We start from the raw sequence: 20,256 nt of genomic DNA, 5'->3' as shown, positions 1-20,256 counted from the left end.
CATCCCTGGCCTCGGGTATAGCCTTTAACTTTCCGGCACTCTGAATGATACACAGACTATAAGCTTCTTGTGGAGTATTATTCTGGTTCGTGGTGCTGCTCATCACATCAAGAAGCTGGTGTATCAGTAAGAAAAAATCCATGAGAAAAAAGCTCATAGCTGATTGTTAGACTGTCTCAAAGGGACACTTGGTAAACAATTGCATCAAATGAGGTCACTTAAAGAGAAACAGCAGATAGCAGCTGCATCCCCTGTTGTGTTGAGCAAATGGGTTTATTAACAGGCTGCTGCCAGGAGACGCAGAGCCTGGTTATGAGTGCCTCCGGTGCACGATCTACTTACTGGCTGTGAGTCTGGGCAGGGCTGTGCATGCTGGTTTAGGGCTCCTCTCTACATTGCTCCTATGGCCAGTTCCCTTGGGTGCTCAGAGAAGATGACATGTCCACCGTGAAGAGCTGAGTGTGAACCCCAAGGGGAGCAGACAGCGTTCATCCAGAGCTCCAAGCTCAATTTCCACTGCCGTATTGAGTTACCGATTTCTCGGCCAGCTGGGACTTCGCAGCAAGCGAAGGGATCTCCCGTACGTGAGTGTTGGCTGGGGCAGCGTAGGCTTTGCGGACGATTTCCACAGAGCGCCAGCACAGACGTGACGTGGGTGATTTCTGGAGCTGCAGCGCTCCGCAGCTGAGTGGCGGCTGTTTTAGTTCTAGCCTGCGGCCGGCCTCTCCTGACGGAGCGCTGTGGGTGGCAGCGGTGCCGTCTCCCTCCCGGCGCGTCCTAAGAGGAGCACTTCCATTAGCTCGTAGTTGCTGGCACCGGCTGTTAACTGCTGAGCAGACGAAGCTGGTGCGCGCTGTACGCCGCCCGGCGACTCGGGAAGCAAGCCATAAACAAGCATTAGGGTGAGGTCCTCCCCAAAATAAAAATGCGTGGTCCACACCTCCTGGGCCCTTACTGGTCTGTGCTGTCAGTCGCTGGCACTCGCACCCCGTGATAAACACACCTGAGAGCTGTGCCCGCCTGTCAGACTCCCGTCCATCTCCCTTTACAACGCTTAGGGGGAGGAAATCGGCAGCAGGCTGTGTTAGAGTAATGGGTTTGGGAGGGGTTGGATGTGGCTTTGCTTTTGAAGTGGCTGGTAGTAACAAGTTCAACATAAAAACGTTGGGTTCCTGTTCTTCTAGTGGGCCTGCTGGTAGCTGTTCATACAAGCTGCTCTGACTCTGTTGTGGATCTGAAGCTAAATTATTTTCATCTCAAGTATGACAATACGAATTTAGTCGCAGCGGGAAATGGAGCATGGGAAGGTCAGGAAATTATTATTTCCCAAGTGAAAAAGTTCCAGGAAATTATGAGTATTCCCAGAGGTACAATATGTCCATTTACAGCCTGTCTTTTTTCAATATTGTTATCCTTGAACCACTCTTATGCCATTTTAGGTACTCATTCCAGGATGAAGAAGATATGTTCATGGTTGTAGACCTGTTGCTTGGAGGGGACCTGCGTTACCATCTCCAGCAAAACGTGAGGTTCCAAGAAGGCACTGTGAAACTCTTCATCTGTGAGCTGGTGCTGGCCCTGGACTATCTCCAGAGCAGACACATCATCCACAGGTCAGCTGGGGCCTCACAGGTGGACTGATGCTTGTAGGCTGCAGAAGGGGCAGACTTGTTCCTCTTTGACACGAAAGAACAAATAGAAGCTTAAGAGCTAAACAAAATATTCTCCCACATATGTTTGCTTTTATGTAAAACACTAGGCTTCCCAAAGAAAAGCAATTCATATACAACAGAGAGCATCTTATTTCTCCCTCTGAGGTAACTATGATATAGCATGTTTGATTTGTTTGCTGATCCTGCAGAAAGCTGTCTCTAATAGGTTTAATTAGCTGTAGCTCATTAGTGTCCATCCTGATCCAGGGAGGGTAGGCATCAGCATTCAGAATTCCCCTGCTGTCACACTTGAAGGTGTCTCTCTTTTGCTCCTCTCTGTACTGCCCTGAAAGACAAGAAATGGGACCAAACATGGCTCTCTTCTGTATGAGGTTAAATCACTTTCTAGAAGTGGTGGGAGTTTCCTTTTGGGCACCAAGATTTTTCATGGCCAGTGAAAAAATATTTGAGCTTGTCCCACACGTTTGAAGACCTGCAAAATAACAGAGGAGGTAGAGCTTTTCCCTGGTTGGAGAGGCAGGTTTGGCTCCAGACGGATGGATCTGCAGCTGTTTCCTAGTGCGGTACTGGGCAATGTAAACCTCGGGGGTCCAAGGGTCTGGACTTAGTAGCTGCTAACAGGGGCTATGAGCAGGGAGGGACTAGCAAAGAGTTAATAAAGGTGGGGAGAAGATGATCTCATTTACAAACATCACTCCAGAAGAGCGTTCTTGTGACATGTAACAGTAAAGCATGGTACAAAATTTAAAATTGAAATGATCCTGGTTGTTAGTAGGGGAAGGAACATGCTGTTGAAGGGCTGATGAAGATTAATGCCTGTTCATGTCTGTAGCATTTGGCTGCCGTTTCCAAGATGTGAAAGCAGAAAGGCTGATGCTTGCCATGCCTGTAGTACGTCCTCTGCAGCTGTGGAGTGCCCCAGAGCGGTTTTGCTCTACTGCGGTTGGAGCCAGACCTCCTTGGGGATAGCTCCCACTTTCTCAGGAGTCTCACCTTGCATGCTGCTTGTTTTGTTTTGTACCTGCATAGATTTCTACTCTGATGCACCTGATCTTGGCAGGCGGGCCATCCCAGCTGTCCCGTTCAGGCTCCGGTGGGCACTGCTGTGGTCTGGGACTCGAAGCCGGTGTGCGGTGACGGGGGCATTGCGCTGGCCCTCTCCGCATGGCACCTGCTCGCCGGCACCAAATAATGGATGAGCACGAATTAAACATTGTGAAATGCAGAGACAGCTGTCGCTGTCTGGGGCAGCGAGGGGTAAATCCTCACGCTCTTGGCCTGAACAAACTGAGTGGGGCACAGGTGTAAGGGAAGCACGGGGAAGAAATCCTTCTCTCTTAGTAAGGTCTTATAGTTAGTAGTAGTGTTTGTAGGACTAAGGGGCTAGAGGTTCTTCACGATTCGATGCTGCAAGAACAAGTCTGCACGAGAAGGAGACTGTTCCTCGTAATGAGGAAAGACACGATAGCTGCAGGAGCGCAGGGTGCCCAGGGGCTGCGGTCCCCGTTCTGAGTCGTGGGGCATCGGCATCGCCGAGGGGTGGGCTGGCGTCCCACTACGGCTGCAGCCTAAGAGCAGGCATGAAGAGGACAGCCAAAGAGCAAAACTCCTGGGATTTCCCAGAGAGTTATTGGTAAATATAGCTGGGGAAGCTAAAGTTTAGGCTGCAGTGTGTATTTCAAGCAGCTATACGTGTTTAAGGTGAACCGAGTACGACAAAACATGTATGGAGGTCTGTAAAATTTGCAAGTTGTTTAATTAACACTGTAACCCAGTGGGACAGTATTAGATTGATAAAGTGACTGAGCTGAATCAATTACACTGCAACATCTGTAATTGGGAACACCAGGAGACAGGCGAGCGATTGCTTATTTTGTCTGAACAAAGCTGTGCAGAGACAGCAAACACAGACTGATGGCTGGAATTATTTCCTACCTACATGTAGAAGAATAGGAAATATTTGTTAATTTTTTCAGGCTAGGAAATGTTATAACCAGTTTATAAAAATAAATATACAAATAATCAATAAACAAAATTATCCCTGTTCATTGTTTGCATCCTGGGAGTGATCTCACTGTGCTGGTGTAATTCCATAGGCTGCATAGGAGACTGAGTGAGATCAGAAAAGGCCCCAGTGGAAATTAAAAAAATAATAATTAAAAAAAGGTTGAAAACTGGATGAGAAACAAAAACCTTTGTGGTTCATTTCAAAACTCTGAAAATATTTTTGTATCAAGGGATTCAGAGAATCCATTTTTTTCAAACTCTTTTTGCTGAAGCATTTCTTAAAGTTTTTGCTTAAATTAGTGTTTTCTCAAAAATACCAAGTGTGGCATCACCATTTTTGCTATCAAATACAGTGTTTCTGACCATCTGGACTGTTTGGCTCTCACCTGTGGCACAGTTTTGCTGTGCTTACAGGGAAAACTTACGGCCACTTACCTGATGCTGCCCCGTACTCTCTTGATAAAGACGTCTGTCCCTGTGCTTACCTGTGTGATGGGAGATGACATAAGGAAGGTAGCTGGTATTTATAACCCACTGGAAGTAGTTTGGCTGAGAAGGTGCTGGAGAACAGTAAGCTATTATATGATGATTAGATATATTGTCTTTTCTTGATTCCAGGTGGTTAGGTGAATTCAAACTTTAACTTACTGATAGCATTTTTAAAGATAAATTCCTAAACCTGCTCATTTCTTTGCTTTGAACCCCAGGGCCTGGTGGGAAGCATCAGGACAGTGCAGGGTTGTTGGATGTGTGCCTGCCTTGTGTATGTGACGGTGTCCTTATGGGGCATTAAATTGCCAGGTGCCTGGCTCAAGCTGATAACAGGTGAATGGGGACTGATGTAATGAGCTCATTAAAACCAGGTAATGTCTTGTAAAGTTGCTCAGGTGAATACAGTAGGTGTATCAGGTGTATGCTTTCTCCCTTCCACAGAAAACATTTCCCTACAGCATTGCTATAGGTATTAGTATTTTGGGGTTGTTGCTGGTTTTTTTTCAGGAACAAACACTGTGGGAAACCCATTTGTTTCTACAACAAAGGTGTTAAAATAATTTTATTTTTATTGAGTAAATGGGGAACAGCTCTCAATATACTATTGAAACAGATTAAGAAGTAAAAGGAGGAAAAAGATAAAAAGCTCTAACGTTGTAGGTGGACTACCTGAGTGCTGATAGTCCAACCCACAGCAGCCTTCATAACCATAGCCCTGTACCAGCACTTCTGCTTCTGTTGTTTGATTAGTCATTCTCTTGTTCCTGCAGGGTTTAATTTAGGCATATCAGAGACAATGCCCCAGCAGAGACACCTTCTAGGGCATGATGTCTCTGGAAGTGTGTCCTCCAGAGCCTGGGCTTTCCTAGTCTTTGCAGCCTTGTTTCATGCCACTTTTCTAGGCTAATGGCTGTCTCTCCTTCTCTGCCTTTTCTCTTAGAGACATCAAGCCTGACAACATTTTACTGGATGAGCATGGTAAGTGCCAGTTGCTTTGTGGTCATGCATATGCATAAAAGCAGAGTCAGAAATGGGACATCCAAGTTAAAGTTTAGGTGCCTGCTGTTCTCCTCATTTTGTGTTGCTTTCTATGGGACCATCCTTTCGTGCTTTGGTTGCTGTCTTTTGCTTTTTGAGCAGTGGTGTCTTATACCTTCAGGGCACTGGGCACCCTGTGATGCTGCGGTATTTCTGGGGGCATATTAGTGTTTGATCAACACCTCCTCTGACTGACTGACCTCATGGTGTCCCTAGAAGGCATTGGCAGGGATGACACATTTTGTGCTGCTTGTGGTCAATTGCCTAGCAGACCTTATTTTAAGACCTTCTTGGGTCTTACTTAAAACTTACTCAAAATGTAATCATTTGACTGGAAATGCTCATATAATTGCAGGCTGTGTGTAATGTATGCTCACAAACAGAATGAATTGTAGTTGAATAGATAATCTTCATTCAGGTATTTTCTTTTTCCTTGAGTATTTGACACTGGGAGGGAGCTCCAACGAGGATTTGGGGCTGGGTATATTATAGGTGTTGCTATAATTTTTTCTTTAGTTATAATTTTTTCTTTAGTCTTTTTCTCAGGCAAAACTCTAACTGTATTCTAGTGTTACTCTCTAGACACATTTTTTGTCCTGGCAAAGCTCTCACAGTGAAGCATTGTCTGATATTTATTAGCTTTTAACTCATTAGAAAAACACTTTGTCATTTCATTTTGTTTGAAAATCTGTGTAACAGGCTTGTTGTGAGAAATCTTCATTAGCAACTACAGCAAGGCACTCGAAGAGAAAAAGTCAGTGCAGGGACAAGGCGTATCTGGATTCATTATCATTTCAGAGGCTGTAATAGAGATGCTGAAGCTCCCGAGGAATTGCCGTGGCTCTTGTATGTGACTAGGGTTGCCTGGCAGCACCGGAGCCCAGACTCTACCAGTTTTGCATATGACCTCTAATTTCAAAGTGCTAGCTAATTATTTATTTAGGAGCTGTCAGCACAGCTGCTTCTGCCTCCAAGTGCAGTAGCCTCTCTCCTGCCTTTCCCAGTGCTTCTCCTGCTGTTGCCCCATGCACCGACGGATGCAGAGACCTGTCCTCCCTCCTCTGTCCCACCGTGTCCACCAATGTGCCGTGGACCTGCTCGGCCGGCCAGGGCCAGGCTCCCGGCACTGCCGTGGCTCCAGGGCTGCGCTGCCAGCCAGCGCTGCGTGGTGCCACGTTCAGTCGGTCCTCACCAGCGGACCCTCTTGGGTGACCTCCCACCATCTTCCAAGAATCTCTGCGCCCCGTAGGAATGGGGTGACACAGCCACTCTGGAGGGAGCTGGGACCACTAGAGCCATGGAAATGTAGGTCAGCATTCCCCAAAGAGGGGAAAAAACCAGACAGGAAAAAGCTCTGCTTGCCTCTGCAGTTGCATTCAGCTCAGCAGGGCAAACTTCTATAATGACACTGTAATTTAGGTTGATTTTTGAGCCTATTCTCTGCTCGCTGTGAAGTTTTAACTGTCTGTTGCAGAGGTTTCAGTTATTTTCTGCGGATGTACCCTTGACTTCAGTGTCCTTCTGACTATGACTTGTAGTATTTCTTTTCTTCATCCATGGCAGCAAAGGTGTGTCCTCGCATGCCTATAGAAAGCTTTGTGCACACACAGTTCAACTTCTTCTTGTCCCCAGAGCAACTGTTATTGTAGCATGTTTATCTGTATTTAGCCTAGTAGATTGTGCTTGTTCTTCAGCATCTCTTTCCCCATGGAACAGAGCTGCCGCTCCCCATTCTCTCTCCTCTCCCTTTACCAGGCTTTCACAACTGTGATCACAAAATATATGCTGTTTGCTAACATCAATTTTTTTATAATGTTCTTGATTGAGACCAGTCCCCTGAGAGTATGAAGCACCTGAAGACCTTCAGCAATCAGACTTCAGTCCTTCATTTTTCAGACTCTTGCCCCATAATTCTGCCCTTTGGTCCATCTTCCTTTCCAGCTGTGACTCCTTCACCCTTTCAGATTTACATATCAAAAGAGGCCCATGTCTGTTAACAAACCTCAGCACCCTTTTTGCTGGTGTTAATCACTGACGAGGCTGTGGGACCCCTTGTGCACACCATCTGATCTTTGCGTAGGAGGCTGGTTCAAGTTTTTGATAGTACAAATGCCTCTCTTGATGCCACGTGTTGAAATGTGTTGTTCTGCTGCTGACTGTCATGAACTTGGTACACACCTCATATGTTTGCCTCTGTCACCCTGGTTGGTGACATTCTGTATTACCATATCAGTTTCAGCTAAGAAATTAAAGTGAGCCATAAATAAAGTGGAATATCTGACAAATGTCTTTCTGTACAATAAATAAAGCAGTTGTTCAATATCAGAGATTGGGATCAGTCCCACAATGAAAAAATCCTCAGCAGATGACCACCTTCAACAGTCATTCCAAGCACAAAGTGATTTCCTTCTTTAATGGTAAGTTTATTGATTTGGCTCAATGACAGCACAGCTCACCTGGGAATATAGGATATAACAGATGGCAGTTTCCAGGAATTGTGACTAATTCATCAGGAGTTTTTGGCCAGGTCATTTGTCTAATAAAATTGAAGAAAAGCTCAGTTTTATCTCTAGTAAAACTGAGAGGTTTTTTGCAAGAGCCCTGTAATGGCTTTGCTCAGTATTATTTCTTGTACCACTGCCAAAAGGTTCTTGAGGGCACTGCTAAAAATGGGTGAGTTAATGCCAATGCAGGCACTGCATGCATAGCCCATTTGCTTTCTTATCTCAGATCAGAAAGTTACGGCACAGTCTGTCCAAGAGCCTCCATATTCCACAGCTCCTAATGTCTCTAGTTTCATATTCTTTAAAATGTTATCTTAGTTGAATCTGCAGAAGCATTATATTTTTTGCACCAAAGGTGAAGGAATTATGTAGTAGCAGAGGTGCTGAATATAATAAGAAAATTCTTTGCCTTAATGCAGAACCAAAGGCTTGGTCTGAAAGTGCCAATTTCAGGCAGACAGGATGAGTTTTGGGAAGGACACGGTGCCCAGAGTACAGCTCTGGCTGTGCTGTTTTGAAACTGACTGCAGTTAGAGATGCTGAGCAATCAGGAGATTGCCTTAAAGTTTGACCCTAAAGGCCAGCAGCAAAACCCAGCCCATCCCTCTTGGTTACCAGTAGGTGCCATCCCTTGTAGCCCAGTCCACCCCATTCTGTAACACTGCCGTCACTGTTCAGCCTCCTCGCACCGGCCGGAGCTGCCTTCCTCAGCCTCATTGGCTTGATTTGGTAATTTCCCAAGTGGGCTAGTTTACAAAACTTGTGATTTATTTGAAGTGAATAATTTAAAAGGTGCAGCCAGGGAAAGGCATGTTTGTGCTTGGAATATCAAATTCTTGATAAGTCTTTATGATTCATATTTATGAAGACAGCTCCCTGCAAAGTGGAAAGAGAGCTGGAGATGAAAGAAAAAACAATGCAAGGATGTAGAGGACATATCCAGAGAAGACAGTTGTGTGTCATTCTTTTCTCTCAAGTACTCCCCAGCAAGTTGACGCCTATTCTTTAGTGGGCAGACCGAAGAAGAGAGGGCCTGGCTGATTCTGTAAAGCAGGCTAAGCTGCAAGGAGGGACACGTGCTCTTGAGAGATCAGTCGGGTGCCGTGTGAGAGGTGAGCTCTGACACCTCGCTCGTGCTCTCCCAGCAGTGCCCATGGCTCACCAGAGGGATCTCAAGTTTTCCTTTCTTCCTTCAAGCTCAAGATATAGAAAGGTGATCTTACTCTACCTTAACTCATGAACTAAAGCAGCTTTCTAGCTGTTGAAGCTAATGACTGAGCGAAGTATTGTCATAGCATCTCCATCAGTAGAGAGCACTTTGATTTGATCTCTGCGGTTAGAGGAAACAACAGCAATTCAGCCACCCTCTATTATTGCAGAGGAGGGTGATGAGTCTGCAGAACACGACATACAAAACATCTGATGCTTTTGATAATGAGCCTACCTTTGTCAGGGACAAGCAAGTTCAGTGCCTTAGGAGAAGATGCATGAGGTCAGGAAGAAGAAAAGACTGCCTGCATTTAATCAGAAGAATTGGGCTGAACTAACCCACAAGTTTCAAAGAAATTCCCTTCAGTGAAGCCAGCCTTGTATTGATCACCTGTACTGCTGTACATGGCTGGTCTGCTCACTGATACGAGTTTAGTGAATAAAGAATAATAAATTAAGTGCTTGCAAAAAAAAAAAAAAAAAAGGCGCGAGTAAAAGCACAGGCAAGAGCTAGGTGGAAGCATTTCGTTTCTCAACCTTGCAAATCACATCCATCTCTCTTATTTCCTTTCCAGTTTGCAGGCAGCAGTTGTGCATATTGTAGCAGTGACAGCAGAAACCATTCCGACCCCCCAAGTCTGTGTTCATGATGTTTAAATTTCTTGTGCAAGGCTTTTTTGCTTGCTGCCAAAGGTATTTTTTTTCCATTCTAGAGACATCCTCTAAAGAGGAAAATGGAGAGAGTCCTTAGTACCTGGGAACACCAAAGGGCAAGTAGCTAGAAAGCCAAAAATATCAAGGATTTTTTTTTTCCCCCAAAACATAGTGGAATTTTTTCTGTGAGAAAAGTTCAGTTCTCTTCCCCGCCCCCCCCCCCCCCCCCAGCCAAATCTAGGAAGACTCAAAACAGTCATCATTAAATTACTTCCTGGAGAACTCCGGGTTTTTTTGCTCCCCAAAGGGTAAATAAGGGGATATTTGATGTAACAAGATCCATCTGTAAGCAGTCTGCAAGCTGAAATATTTTCTATCAGTTCTCCTACCAGAATATTTTTTTCCTGGAAACTCCTTTCCGTAGAGTATTTTAGTTTAAGTTTCTGATTCAAAGCTGCTTCTCATGCAAAATTAAAGCAAATCAAGTTACATATTAACCTCTGTCTTTCAGGACATGTGCACATCACCGATTTCAATATTGCCACGATGCTGACTAAAGAAATACAAGTCACCACCATTGCTGGCACAAAGCCGTATATGGGTAAGACCCAATGACAATTATGTATTCTTGAATTACCATTTTATGGGCTTGATTTGCCAGCTGTGGTGGGATACAGGTGAGGTCCTTTTGGATGAGAGTTTGAACTCTTTTCTTCCTGCTATGTAACAAAACACATGCATTTGTTTGATATGAGGAACAACCTCGAGAGGTGCTGTGGGGGAGCGTGGCGGGAGTCCCTCCCCAGTAGCACCCTGATGCAGCTGGAAAATGTGTGTCCATCTACTGATTTCACACACCAGACGAAAGCAAGCATACTGCAAATGCAGATTTTAGTGCCATACTGTACAGCATGGTTTTGATTATAAAATAAGATAGTTGGCACTCTTGAGATCTCAGAGCATTTCACAAGCAGCAGTCAAGCCACATAGCAATGATGAAATGTTCTTGCTACCCTACCCTTGAGAAGGAAAATGAAGCACAAAGGCTTGTATTTGGTCCCTCAGTACGTTAGCACAAGTCTTACACTGCTGCATCACTAGCAATAATTTGAATTTTTATAAAACTGGCTGCTTTAAAAGCTAGCATCACTCTCTGTTTACACCAAGTGAGTAGACTTAAGGCTCACTGTTTTCCTGGGCTGCAGCATCTGTTTGGTGCAGTAGGGAAGAGCCCATATTCTAGTGTCAGGCTGACACAGAAAAAGGCAAGTGAGGCTTTAGGTCTGATCTCTACCACTGAGGACAGCATCCTGTCTTCAAACAGCAGGACAGGAGGGCAATTTATTGTAACTGGAGGCTGCAGAGCACAGTGGTGACGGATGTGCGTTGCCCGTAGGAAAGCAAGGCACAGCTGGTGCAGAAGTGGCTGCCACAATTGGAAGATAAATGCGGAGCCTATTTTTCAGTCTTTCTGAAAAGCTCTGATATTGTACCTACATTGCCAGTAGCAGTAGACATGGCTATTTCTGCCAACAGGTGAAAACCAGCCACGTGCAGCCCTGGAAACGGAGGTGTACAGAAGGGAAAGCCACAGCCTGGCTCTGGAGGGCTGTTGAGTCGGTTCCCCAGTGCTTAGCCCATCTGCACGCTGGTGCCATATGGAGAACACTGTTGGTGCTATTGCAGTATGGTACCAGCCTCCAGGTACCCACGGAGCTGAGTATCTGGGCTGGTTGCATACCATCCCCTTCCCCTTCTTTCTTCAGTTCACAAAAAAAATGCAGTTTTTAGGAAGGTTTTTATCTCCAGGCAATGGTATGGGACTAGTCCCAGGCAAGAACACTTGTCAGGCAGCTGTAGGAGTGCATGGGGGGCTATTCTCATGTGGCAAAGTGACTCTGGGGTGGGTGGATGATTCCACAGCAGCCTTGGGTCAGCTGGAGGAACAGTTTTCATCAGCAAATCAACATGCACGCATGGAAGGAAGACACACAGTTATTGCTCTGTGTGCAGACCTTGTTTCCCTAGTACTCAAAAAGATTTGCTTCTTTTCTGCTTTATAAGGGGAGTACAGAAAACTTACTTCTGTTCACTTACTATCCAAATCAGTGAAGCAGTTGACTTCTAGACAGTAAGAGACCCACTTGATACTTGCCACACAAGCACAGTTAATAAACATAAAGCAAAATAACATTGACATACCTGGGAGGAATTGGGGCCAGAGCATGCAGGTAATGAACCAGAGACAAATATCCTGAGCTAATGCTAAAAGAACTCCTGTGCAAACATGACACAGAAAAGTCTTTGTAACCATAAATTCAACTTTCCTAACTGAAGCAAAAATACTCAAAAGCACTTCTATACAGCTAACACAACCCCTCCCACACAAAATACATACTTTCATATGCAGTAACACTGTCTCTCAGCCCTAAATAATGAGCCTCCCTACAGCTGTTGCATAGCCAAATCCCTTAGAGCGATCCCCTGGGAATCTCCTTTTTATCAAGATGACCAAGTTGACCTTTCACCTTTGCATCACTGGTGCAATCCTTTTAAAAAGGAAAACATGCACAAAAAGAAAGCATTGCTCCCTGTTTTGTTTTTTTTAGAGCAATTCTTGCCTCCCAGCTCACAGAAAAATCCTACAATATTTTTTTTCCTTACTCTCAAAAGGAAAATTTATTGGTTAAGAAAGAGCATTTCAGTCTGTGCCTCCACCCACTTCCTATTAGCCTGGTAACCTCCTAAAAAACTGTGGTCTCAGGCTTCGTTCAGTTAAAATTTGCTTTTCCCTGCCAAGGGTGCAGTTGGCACTATGTCTACATTTACACTGCATATTAATGTTTCTAAGGAGCTGCTTTCATTCACTGTGTGAGGCTGTATTTAGGCTCTGCCAGATTGAAGTACTTTAAATATGAACAAAGAGATACGAGTGGACCGGGAACAGCTTTCCAATGTGAAGATCTGCTGAGCACTAGCTGAGGGCAGAGAGGCTTTCTGGGGGACGTGAGGAGTTAACTCAGGCCAATTTTATGCCTAGATTCAGTGAATTAGGGTTAGTCCTTATTCCAAAGAACATTTACTGTGGGATAACAGGCAAGTCCTGTGTCAGCTAAAGGAGTTTTATTCTTTTTGAGCTTTGAGGGCAGAGGAGCACTGAGAGATGCATGTGGAGGGGACCGTGGGGCTCTCGGGTGCCCCAGGAGCAGGAGCATGGCTGCGCTGGAAGGGCTCTACGCCAGCTGGATTTTTAGTGCTTTGTACAATGTAGGAAATTAATTGGTGAATCTCTTAGTGATTACAGGAGTTGTATAAAACATTCTATAATCCAAATGAATTGGATTGTGTTTATTGAACATTAAACATTCCAGTTACAAAGGTGATAGTATACCTGTTTCTCAAGGCCATCCCATCATTCACACACATTAACCAATTAAGTTTTGTAACAGTCCATTGAAGTAGAAATTGTTGACAGTCCCATTTCACCAGTGGGGAGAGTAAGGCACAGAGGAGCTGAAACACTTGTTTGGTTTTTAACACAGTAGAAGAAGTTTTGTACCATGCTAATTGCGCATGTGGTTAGTCAGCAGGGTCAAGGTTTCAAGGTGTATCTGTTCCCAGGGCAGGCAAATATCTGGGCTAAGTTGGTGTGCTGGGAACTGGGTCAGGTCTGGCTCACACTGAGACGGCGCTCGGTGCCGAGCAGGACGTGAGGTCGGCAGGTCCTGCCATGCAGCTGCAGGGAGCAGCAGCAACGGGCTGCACCGTGCTCGTCAGGGTGGTTTACACACACGGGTGTTTGCTCTTCCCCCCGCACTGAGGCTTCTCGGTGTGGGATGTTTCTGCACTGCAAGGCTGAGACAGCAGTCGAGGAACCTAACAAAGACCAAAAGATGAATTGCTGCAAGGAAACCCATGCATTCTGATTCGTGTCCACCTCAGCAGTGTTTTGGTAAAGGCCCAATCTAGCAGCCATATGCCATTGTTCTGAAGAAAAAAGCAGAAATTATCAAAGACGTGGTAATGGGTAATATGCTAATTTGTGTCCTAGGCAGAATAACAGGGATGCTCTCCGTGGCATGGATCAAGCATTCTGTGTTGCTCATTTCCACTCGAGATTGCAGCAAGGCAAACTTTCCTTTTTCTGTATTTCACAGCACCTGAAATGTTTAACTCCACAAAACCCACCGGCTATTCCTTTGCTGTGGACTGGTGGTCATTGGGAATCACCGCCTATGAGCTGCTCAGGACACGGGTACTGTGCGCGCGGCTCCTGTCTCCGTCCGTCTCTTTCGTTAAACACTCTGTTGGAAAAATTAATGCCTTGTACCAGGGGTGAAAGGGCCGAGCCAAGTTCAAGGCTTTAGGGGTTATTACAGCATAAGAAGCAGAAACCACATCTTCACCAGAGTTCTTGTGATCACAGCTAAGAGCTCAGAGAAGCTGTCACAATACAGAATAGCATGTCATGACAGTTCCCCGCTGAGCCCAAGGGCCTCTGGGTTGGTGTAAGCTGGGCAAGGCAAATGAGTGACAACTCCTGAAGTTTGTGCTGCAATATCATTTACTTTGAGCTCCCATCTGGCAAGGAAAAAAGAAAACTTGAAAAAAAATCTCATTGCTGTTGTAATACAATTGAGCAGTTTGAGCAAAAGCAAACTGCAATGTGTAAATTATTAATAAAGCACAATCCCTGCCTGTCACGTCAGTGTACTGCTTCTAACTCAGGTAAGGTTGGGGACCTTGTAGACAGATGATTACATTAGTATTTTGGAAGTGTTGTGTAAAAAAAGTGGGACAAAATTATTTAAATTACATTCTACTAAGCGAAAGGTTGTTTAAAATCTTGTGAGGCTAGGAAACCTCTTCTTTCAGTATGAGTATGCAAAACACATTTTTAAGATCTTCTATCATCAGTCTCTGCAGAATGCCTAAAAAAATGTTTTGATGAATATATTTTAAAGAACATATTTTCAAATGAATTTGTGTCTCTCAAATTGTGAGTGATCAAGTTAGTACACATGAAGGGGACATGGTTGTCTGACCTGTTGGGTAACTGGAGCCGTGTGCCCCCTGTAAACATATTAATGTAATATTTGAGTTTTCCACTTGTAATGTTAAATGAATGGCAGGACTGTTCATCACATTGACTTTTGACTTGATGGCACCATTTCCAAAGATGGGAGCAGAAACGCTGTTAGGTGTTCAAACCTGATGGCACAGCCATGGTAAGATGGTGGCACCAGAGGTGGTTATCGCACGGGGGAAGTGAAGGGAGACCTTGAGGTCCATCTAGTGTCAGTACACATTAAGAACATTAAGCACAACAGACCTGATTTGATCTCACAATTTATAGTTGCTCTTTTTTAAGTACACGTTTAACACCCTCATTTCCCTAAAATACTGTAAAAATCTGGGAATCGAGAATCTTTCAAAATGGAAACACTCTACCATTGTAAATTCTCTTTCTAAGTAAGGCAGTAGTATTGTTGTAGTTGGGAGTTAAACGCGGACGTGAGTACCTGCACAGTAACACCGACCGTACACTGCAGTCATCTGGGACTGAGTTCCCCGGTGCTCAGCGGCGCCGGGCTGGCATGGCTCTGCTCCAGCCGGCGGTGTGCGGCCAAGCGCTCCTCAGAGACGGCTCAGCCACCCGTCTGCCATGACACTGGTCGGGGGCAGAAGGGATGGGTCATCCTGCAGCCTGATGCCCCCCCCGGGACTTGTAACCCTTCCTGGGACATCGTTTTTTCAGCTGATTGGATAGGCGGGAGAAATCCTGCTCCTTTTTACTTGTGTCATCTCCAACATGAGTGAAGAACTGAAAACAGTGACACATTTTGCAGGGAATATTGGGAATGTTCCAACCACAGCACTATGTATATAAAATCCTTTTGGTAGCCCTTTAAGATACAAATATTGAAAAGGCCAAGCAAAACAAGCTGGCTAATGACTCTGACTTTTGGGTTTTGCCTCCTGTCTGTCATGCTGTTTAAATATCTAGGTATTATCGTTGTTCTTGCTGACATGATTATTTTGACTGAGCTACGATCACACAGGCAGAGACTTTTAATGGGAGGCTTGGGGAATGTACAAACAGACTTTGTTTGAAGCTTCTTTTCTCTAAAAAGATTTCCCAAGGAGTCTGAAATAATAGCTAAATTAAAATGCTTTCCTTGTGGCATTTTTCAGAGGCCGTATCATATTCGCTCCAACACTTCTACAAATGAAATCGCTCACGTGTTCAAGACAGCTACAGTGATGTACCCTGCTGCTTGGTCCACGGACATGGTGTCACTAATCAAAAAGGTGAGGGCAGCCGTGGAAGTGGGTGGCTTAGGGTCTGGGATGTATTGTATCTGGGCGCCTGCTGAAAGCAGCGGAGTCCTTCCATCGTGCCGTGTAGCCTTTGCAGTAAATTGTGGGGATTCATCGCAAATTGTGTCCAGACGCAGTGTTAGTGACCTTCAGATGGTACCATATGATAAATATCCAGCTTTTAATGTTGTAGCCGCATTAATGTAATAACCAGCTAGCAGTACTGCATCCTGGACTGATGGGGATGAAGTTTGTGTTGGCAAGAGCAGCTGCTGCTAATGCATCTCTTCTAAGGACACATGCGGTCTTTGCTTCCAGAGTTTCTCCTGTGACTTTGTCTCTCTGGAATGACATAACTTAGAAGTAGATATTAATATATGTGTCAATAAATTGGCAAAAAAAAAGCAATTTTTTTTTAATTTTTAAAAAACATTTTTCCCAGTCATGAAAAGATTTGCAAGAGGTGCTGATACTATTGAAATCCTTTGATGCCATGTGGTTTATGCACCACTGTAATTATTTTTTAATAAAGCTGTTACCAAAATTGCTTAAAAATCATTACTGGAATAATTTTGAAGCTGAAGTCATGTTTGAAGTGAAGTCCTATCTTCTTCAGTAAACAAAACTATTGCCTGCCAGTGTCAGACACTGTTTGCATACAGTGGCAGCAAAGCTGAAATACTGAACCCTGTATAACAGCACTAGCTGCAGATTTGGGTAAGTATGTAAGTAGTTTTCTAATTTTCAATTAAGTGTAGGCAATAAAGTAGTTCTTAATGTAGCTTTCATCTATTTTTTGTTCCAAATAGTATGTAGAAGTATTTTGTCATCTCTAATGAAATGCTCTCAAACTTTTTAATGAAAATGAGACATCAGTTCTTTGCTGAGACAGAATCATGGCATATTTTCCAAGAAGAAAATTGAAGAATATCTCCATTTGCTTAAAATTAAATGGAGCTAATATTTCATTAAGCCTAACAGTAATATAGGACTGCGGATGTCCTCTGTGTTATGTCGGAAGTTTTTCCCTGGACCACAACATGCCACAAGCCATATAGGCTCCCTTGTGAATAAATGATGCAATGTCACAATTATTTAGATTTCCAAGTGCCCCTTTGCATCTGGTTTAACAGTCAGATGTATTATATATGAGGCCAACTGTGGTTCTGTCCTGGCTCAAACATCTCTTGTGACTTTTTGTATTTATTAATGTTCAAGGCAAATTATCATTCATAGCAGAGCTGCATCGTTCACGTTAGGGCTGGAGCATAGAGCTCCACCGAAGGAAACGAACTGTGGGTGATGCACTCTGCACAGCCCTTGCTGCCCACAGCCAGCTGCACGCTGGCACGAGGTGGGAGCTGAGGGGGTCACCTTATCCACCCCTTCCCGGAGGGTTTGGATTGTCTGGTTTTCCTGCTAGATTTTTGGAGGGCATACTGTCAGGATTTTATGCAATGTTGAATCCTTGAAGTTCAGAGACAAACCTCAATCATTTCCCTCCACACAAGTAATTCCTATGGCAATGTTAGCAAAATGGTGGAAATAAGCAGTGTGAATACATTTTTTCACACTGGAATTATACTTATGAACATTCCATTACTAGGGTGAGAAGACAGTGGCTGTTTTACTGATAGGGTATTAAATTGAGAACACAAAGGCATGAGTGTAACTCTCCATTCTGAAATAATGCTTATTTTTAACCTTGGACAAATTGTTTAATATCACTGTGCTGCCTCATGACTTGCTCCTAAAATGGGGATAAAAGTTGTTCATAAAAATGAGAATAAATAAAGATTGTGAGCCCCTCGCTTATGCTGGTGAAGGGAATCCGAGCCTGAGCAAGGGATGAGAGGCACCCGGTCGAAGTGCCAGCATTAATGCAGCGTGTCACCAGCGCCGCGTGTCCTGAGCCCCGTCCCGCGGCACGTCCGCCCGCGGGGATGGCGGATGGTGCGTGTGGCTGGCCCCAGGCGCTGCGCTCGCTGGGGTGTCCACGGGACGCGTCCTTGACCCCAGCGATGGAGACAGCGGCCGCGGTGTCCCCAGTGTCCCCAGCAGCTGCTCCTTGTCACAGGGTGCGGCTGGGCCGACCCTGCGGTCCAGCCCTAACTGGAAACCTGCCTCGGCATCACGCTTGGCGGTGACAGGCAAGGCTGTCCTGGAGCTCTGTCTCCAGGGGGTCTCTAACCGCACACCATCATCGCAGCCATCACCGCAGACCTCGGCGGGTCCCCGGCACCCTCTGACAGTTCCACCTGCCACGGGCAATTCTGGCTCCTTTTCAAAAAGCAGCTACTGAGAGATAGACATTGGAAAGTCTGACGGTCGTTTCCCTGCCCCAGCCGTTACCTGGTGTGACTCTGCCACAGACATGTCTGTATGTACCTAATCTCTGATTTCGCATCTCAGAGTCTCACTTTCTCGCCTCTTCCATGTAACTCGCGCTGCAGTTGCTTGAGCTGAACCCCGAGAAGCGTTTTTCTCAGCTGAAAGATATCCAGGACTTTCCGTATCTGTCCAATGTGAACTGGGATGCTGTTCTCCAGAAAAGGATAATGCCAGAATTCATTCCCACGGTAAGGCAATTTGATTTTGAAAGGTTCTCAATGTGCCCAAGCGTGACACTCTGCAGCTTGCCCTCGCACCTCGCAGCAGATCATGGGAAGTTCTTACAAATTTCCACAAGAGCATCAGCTGTCGTAAGGGACAGGGGAAGAGAGAGGCAAGGGCAAAATTTTCACTTTCCTGTGGGTGTAATAAGGAGTAGTGGGGGATGACTACAGAGTGTGGGTGCCTCAAAATTGATCTGCTCTGTTTATAATATTCCCAGAATTTCTGGATGCAGAACTGGTCTTACACACTCTGGACTGTCTGTGGCATGCTAGATGAAACACATGCGGACAGTGCTTATGAGCTGTCCTGCACTGAACTGCCTTTCTTAGCAGCCCAGCTTCAGACCAGCTCTTCGAATGAAAAAAAAGGATGAACAGACATAGGCTTATTAGCAGCCTGGAGGTCACCTGCCATTTTATGATAATTGTTTCTTCCTCTAATGACTCTCCCTAACAAGCCCATTGTTCATAGTAAAATAACACATACAGTAGATTAGTGTTTCTGATCCTTTTTTAATTGGATTAAAACAGCACAGATGTAATATAACACTTAGAGAAAATAATCCAAGGACTGTTGTGTGCAGTGTTACTCTGACTGTTTTTCAGCCAAACAGAAGTTGGGCTAAACTATGAATATTTGTCATTTGTATGTATTTTCCCCCTCTGTTGCTGGTTTTCTTTGTGGTGGGTGTACATATATTGCTTCAAAACCAGTTTTGCAGACTGCTGTGCTCCTCCCAACAGAGGTGCAGCCCAGCCAAGACACACGTGCTCACTGTTACTTTGAAGCAGCCAAAGGGCAGAGTAGAAGCAGTGAGCACAAAAAGAGCAGTTGTCACACCTTGACAATGTCTCCTGGCTGAAGGAACTGATAAAATATGTAAGAAGTACAGCAGGTGTTCTGGCTATGTGTGCAGTTGTAATTATTTTTTACAAAATTCAGCTTCCAGATGCAGTCCAATTTATGAGACACTCTTCAAGACAGGCTCTGATCACTTAAGGCCACCTCTCTCTCTCCCCTCCAGAAAGGCAGACTGAACTGTGACCCAACCTTTGAACTGGAAGAAATGATTCTGGAATCCAAACCTCTTCACAAGAAAAAAAAGCGCTTGGCTAAGAAGGAGAAAGGCAACAGCAACAGCAATGCCTCCCAGGTGAGAGCAAGCAGGTACAAGCATGTGGTCAAGGAATCCTCTCATTTTCCAAGCAACTGTTTGCCATCTAGCAAGACCAGCTAGATGCTGCTAGATGCTGCTAGAACAGCAAACTGTTTAAACAGACCATGTTTTCCCTTGTGACCAACTTTATTCTCAGAACTCTTCCGCATCTTCTCTTTCATGGAAGGCAGCATGTATATGCACCAGTTTTGTATGAGAGGAGAGTCTTAACGCCATCTCCCCCCTGCAGTGCTAAAGATGCTCTATACCTAAAGATGCAGAGATACCTCCTTGAAATTGTCCTTGTAATGTCTTTCTGTGTCAACTGTGAATTTATTCCCTCTCTCTTTATTTTTCTATTCGAATGTGAAAGGCCTGCCATCTTCAAAAGCACCTAGAGATGCTCCAGAGGGACTTCATTGTTTTCAACAGAGAAAAGTAAGTCCTGGTACAGAGGCAGCCTCAGAGACTCTGGCCCTTGTCAAAGCCTTTGACAGACTTGGGGTTTGGGCCATCTTGGTGAACGCTGCAGATGGGGATTTAGGAGCTTACTAACGAGGCTGCTGAGGAGAGCAGGTACTCGTGA

The 20,256-nt window shown here is 44.9% G+C and overlaps 1 protein-coding gene across 2 annotated transcripts in view; it reads left to right on the top strand.

Annotated features, from left to right (window-relative positions):
- Positions 1-20,256, top strand: part of STK32A (serine/threonine kinase 32A) — a 36,184-nt gene that overhangs the window by 14,186 nt on the left and 1,742 nt on the right. For both annotated transcript variants that reach the window (XM_075056245.1, XM_075056246.1), the window contains 8 exons: positions 1,440-1,613; positions 5,113-5,150; positions 10,089-10,178; positions 13,735-13,832; positions 15,773-15,889; positions 18,352-18,477; positions 19,539-19,667; positions 20,044-20,108. In XM_075056245.1, the coding sequence (XP_074912346.1) occupies positions 1,440-1,613; positions 5,113-5,150; positions 10,089-10,178; positions 13,735-13,832; positions 15,773-15,889; positions 18,352-18,477; positions 19,539-19,667; positions 20,044-20,108 (837 nt within the window). The remainder of the gene's footprint in view (positions 1-1,439; positions 1,614-5,112; positions 5,151-10,088; positions 10,179-13,734; positions 13,833-15,772; positions 15,890-18,351; positions 18,478-19,538; positions 19,668-20,043; positions 20,109-20,256) is intronic.

This window comes from Buteo buteo, chromosome 24, assembly GCF_964188355.1.
Source record: "Buteo buteo chromosome 24, bButBut1.hap1.1, whole genome shotgun sequence".
NCBI classification, from domain to species: domain Eukaryota; kingdom Metazoa; phylum Chordata; class Aves; order Accipitriformes; family Accipitridae; genus Buteo; species Buteo buteo.
Note: the sequence above shows the minus strand (reverse complement) of the source record. Positions and strands in the feature narration are given on the sequence as shown.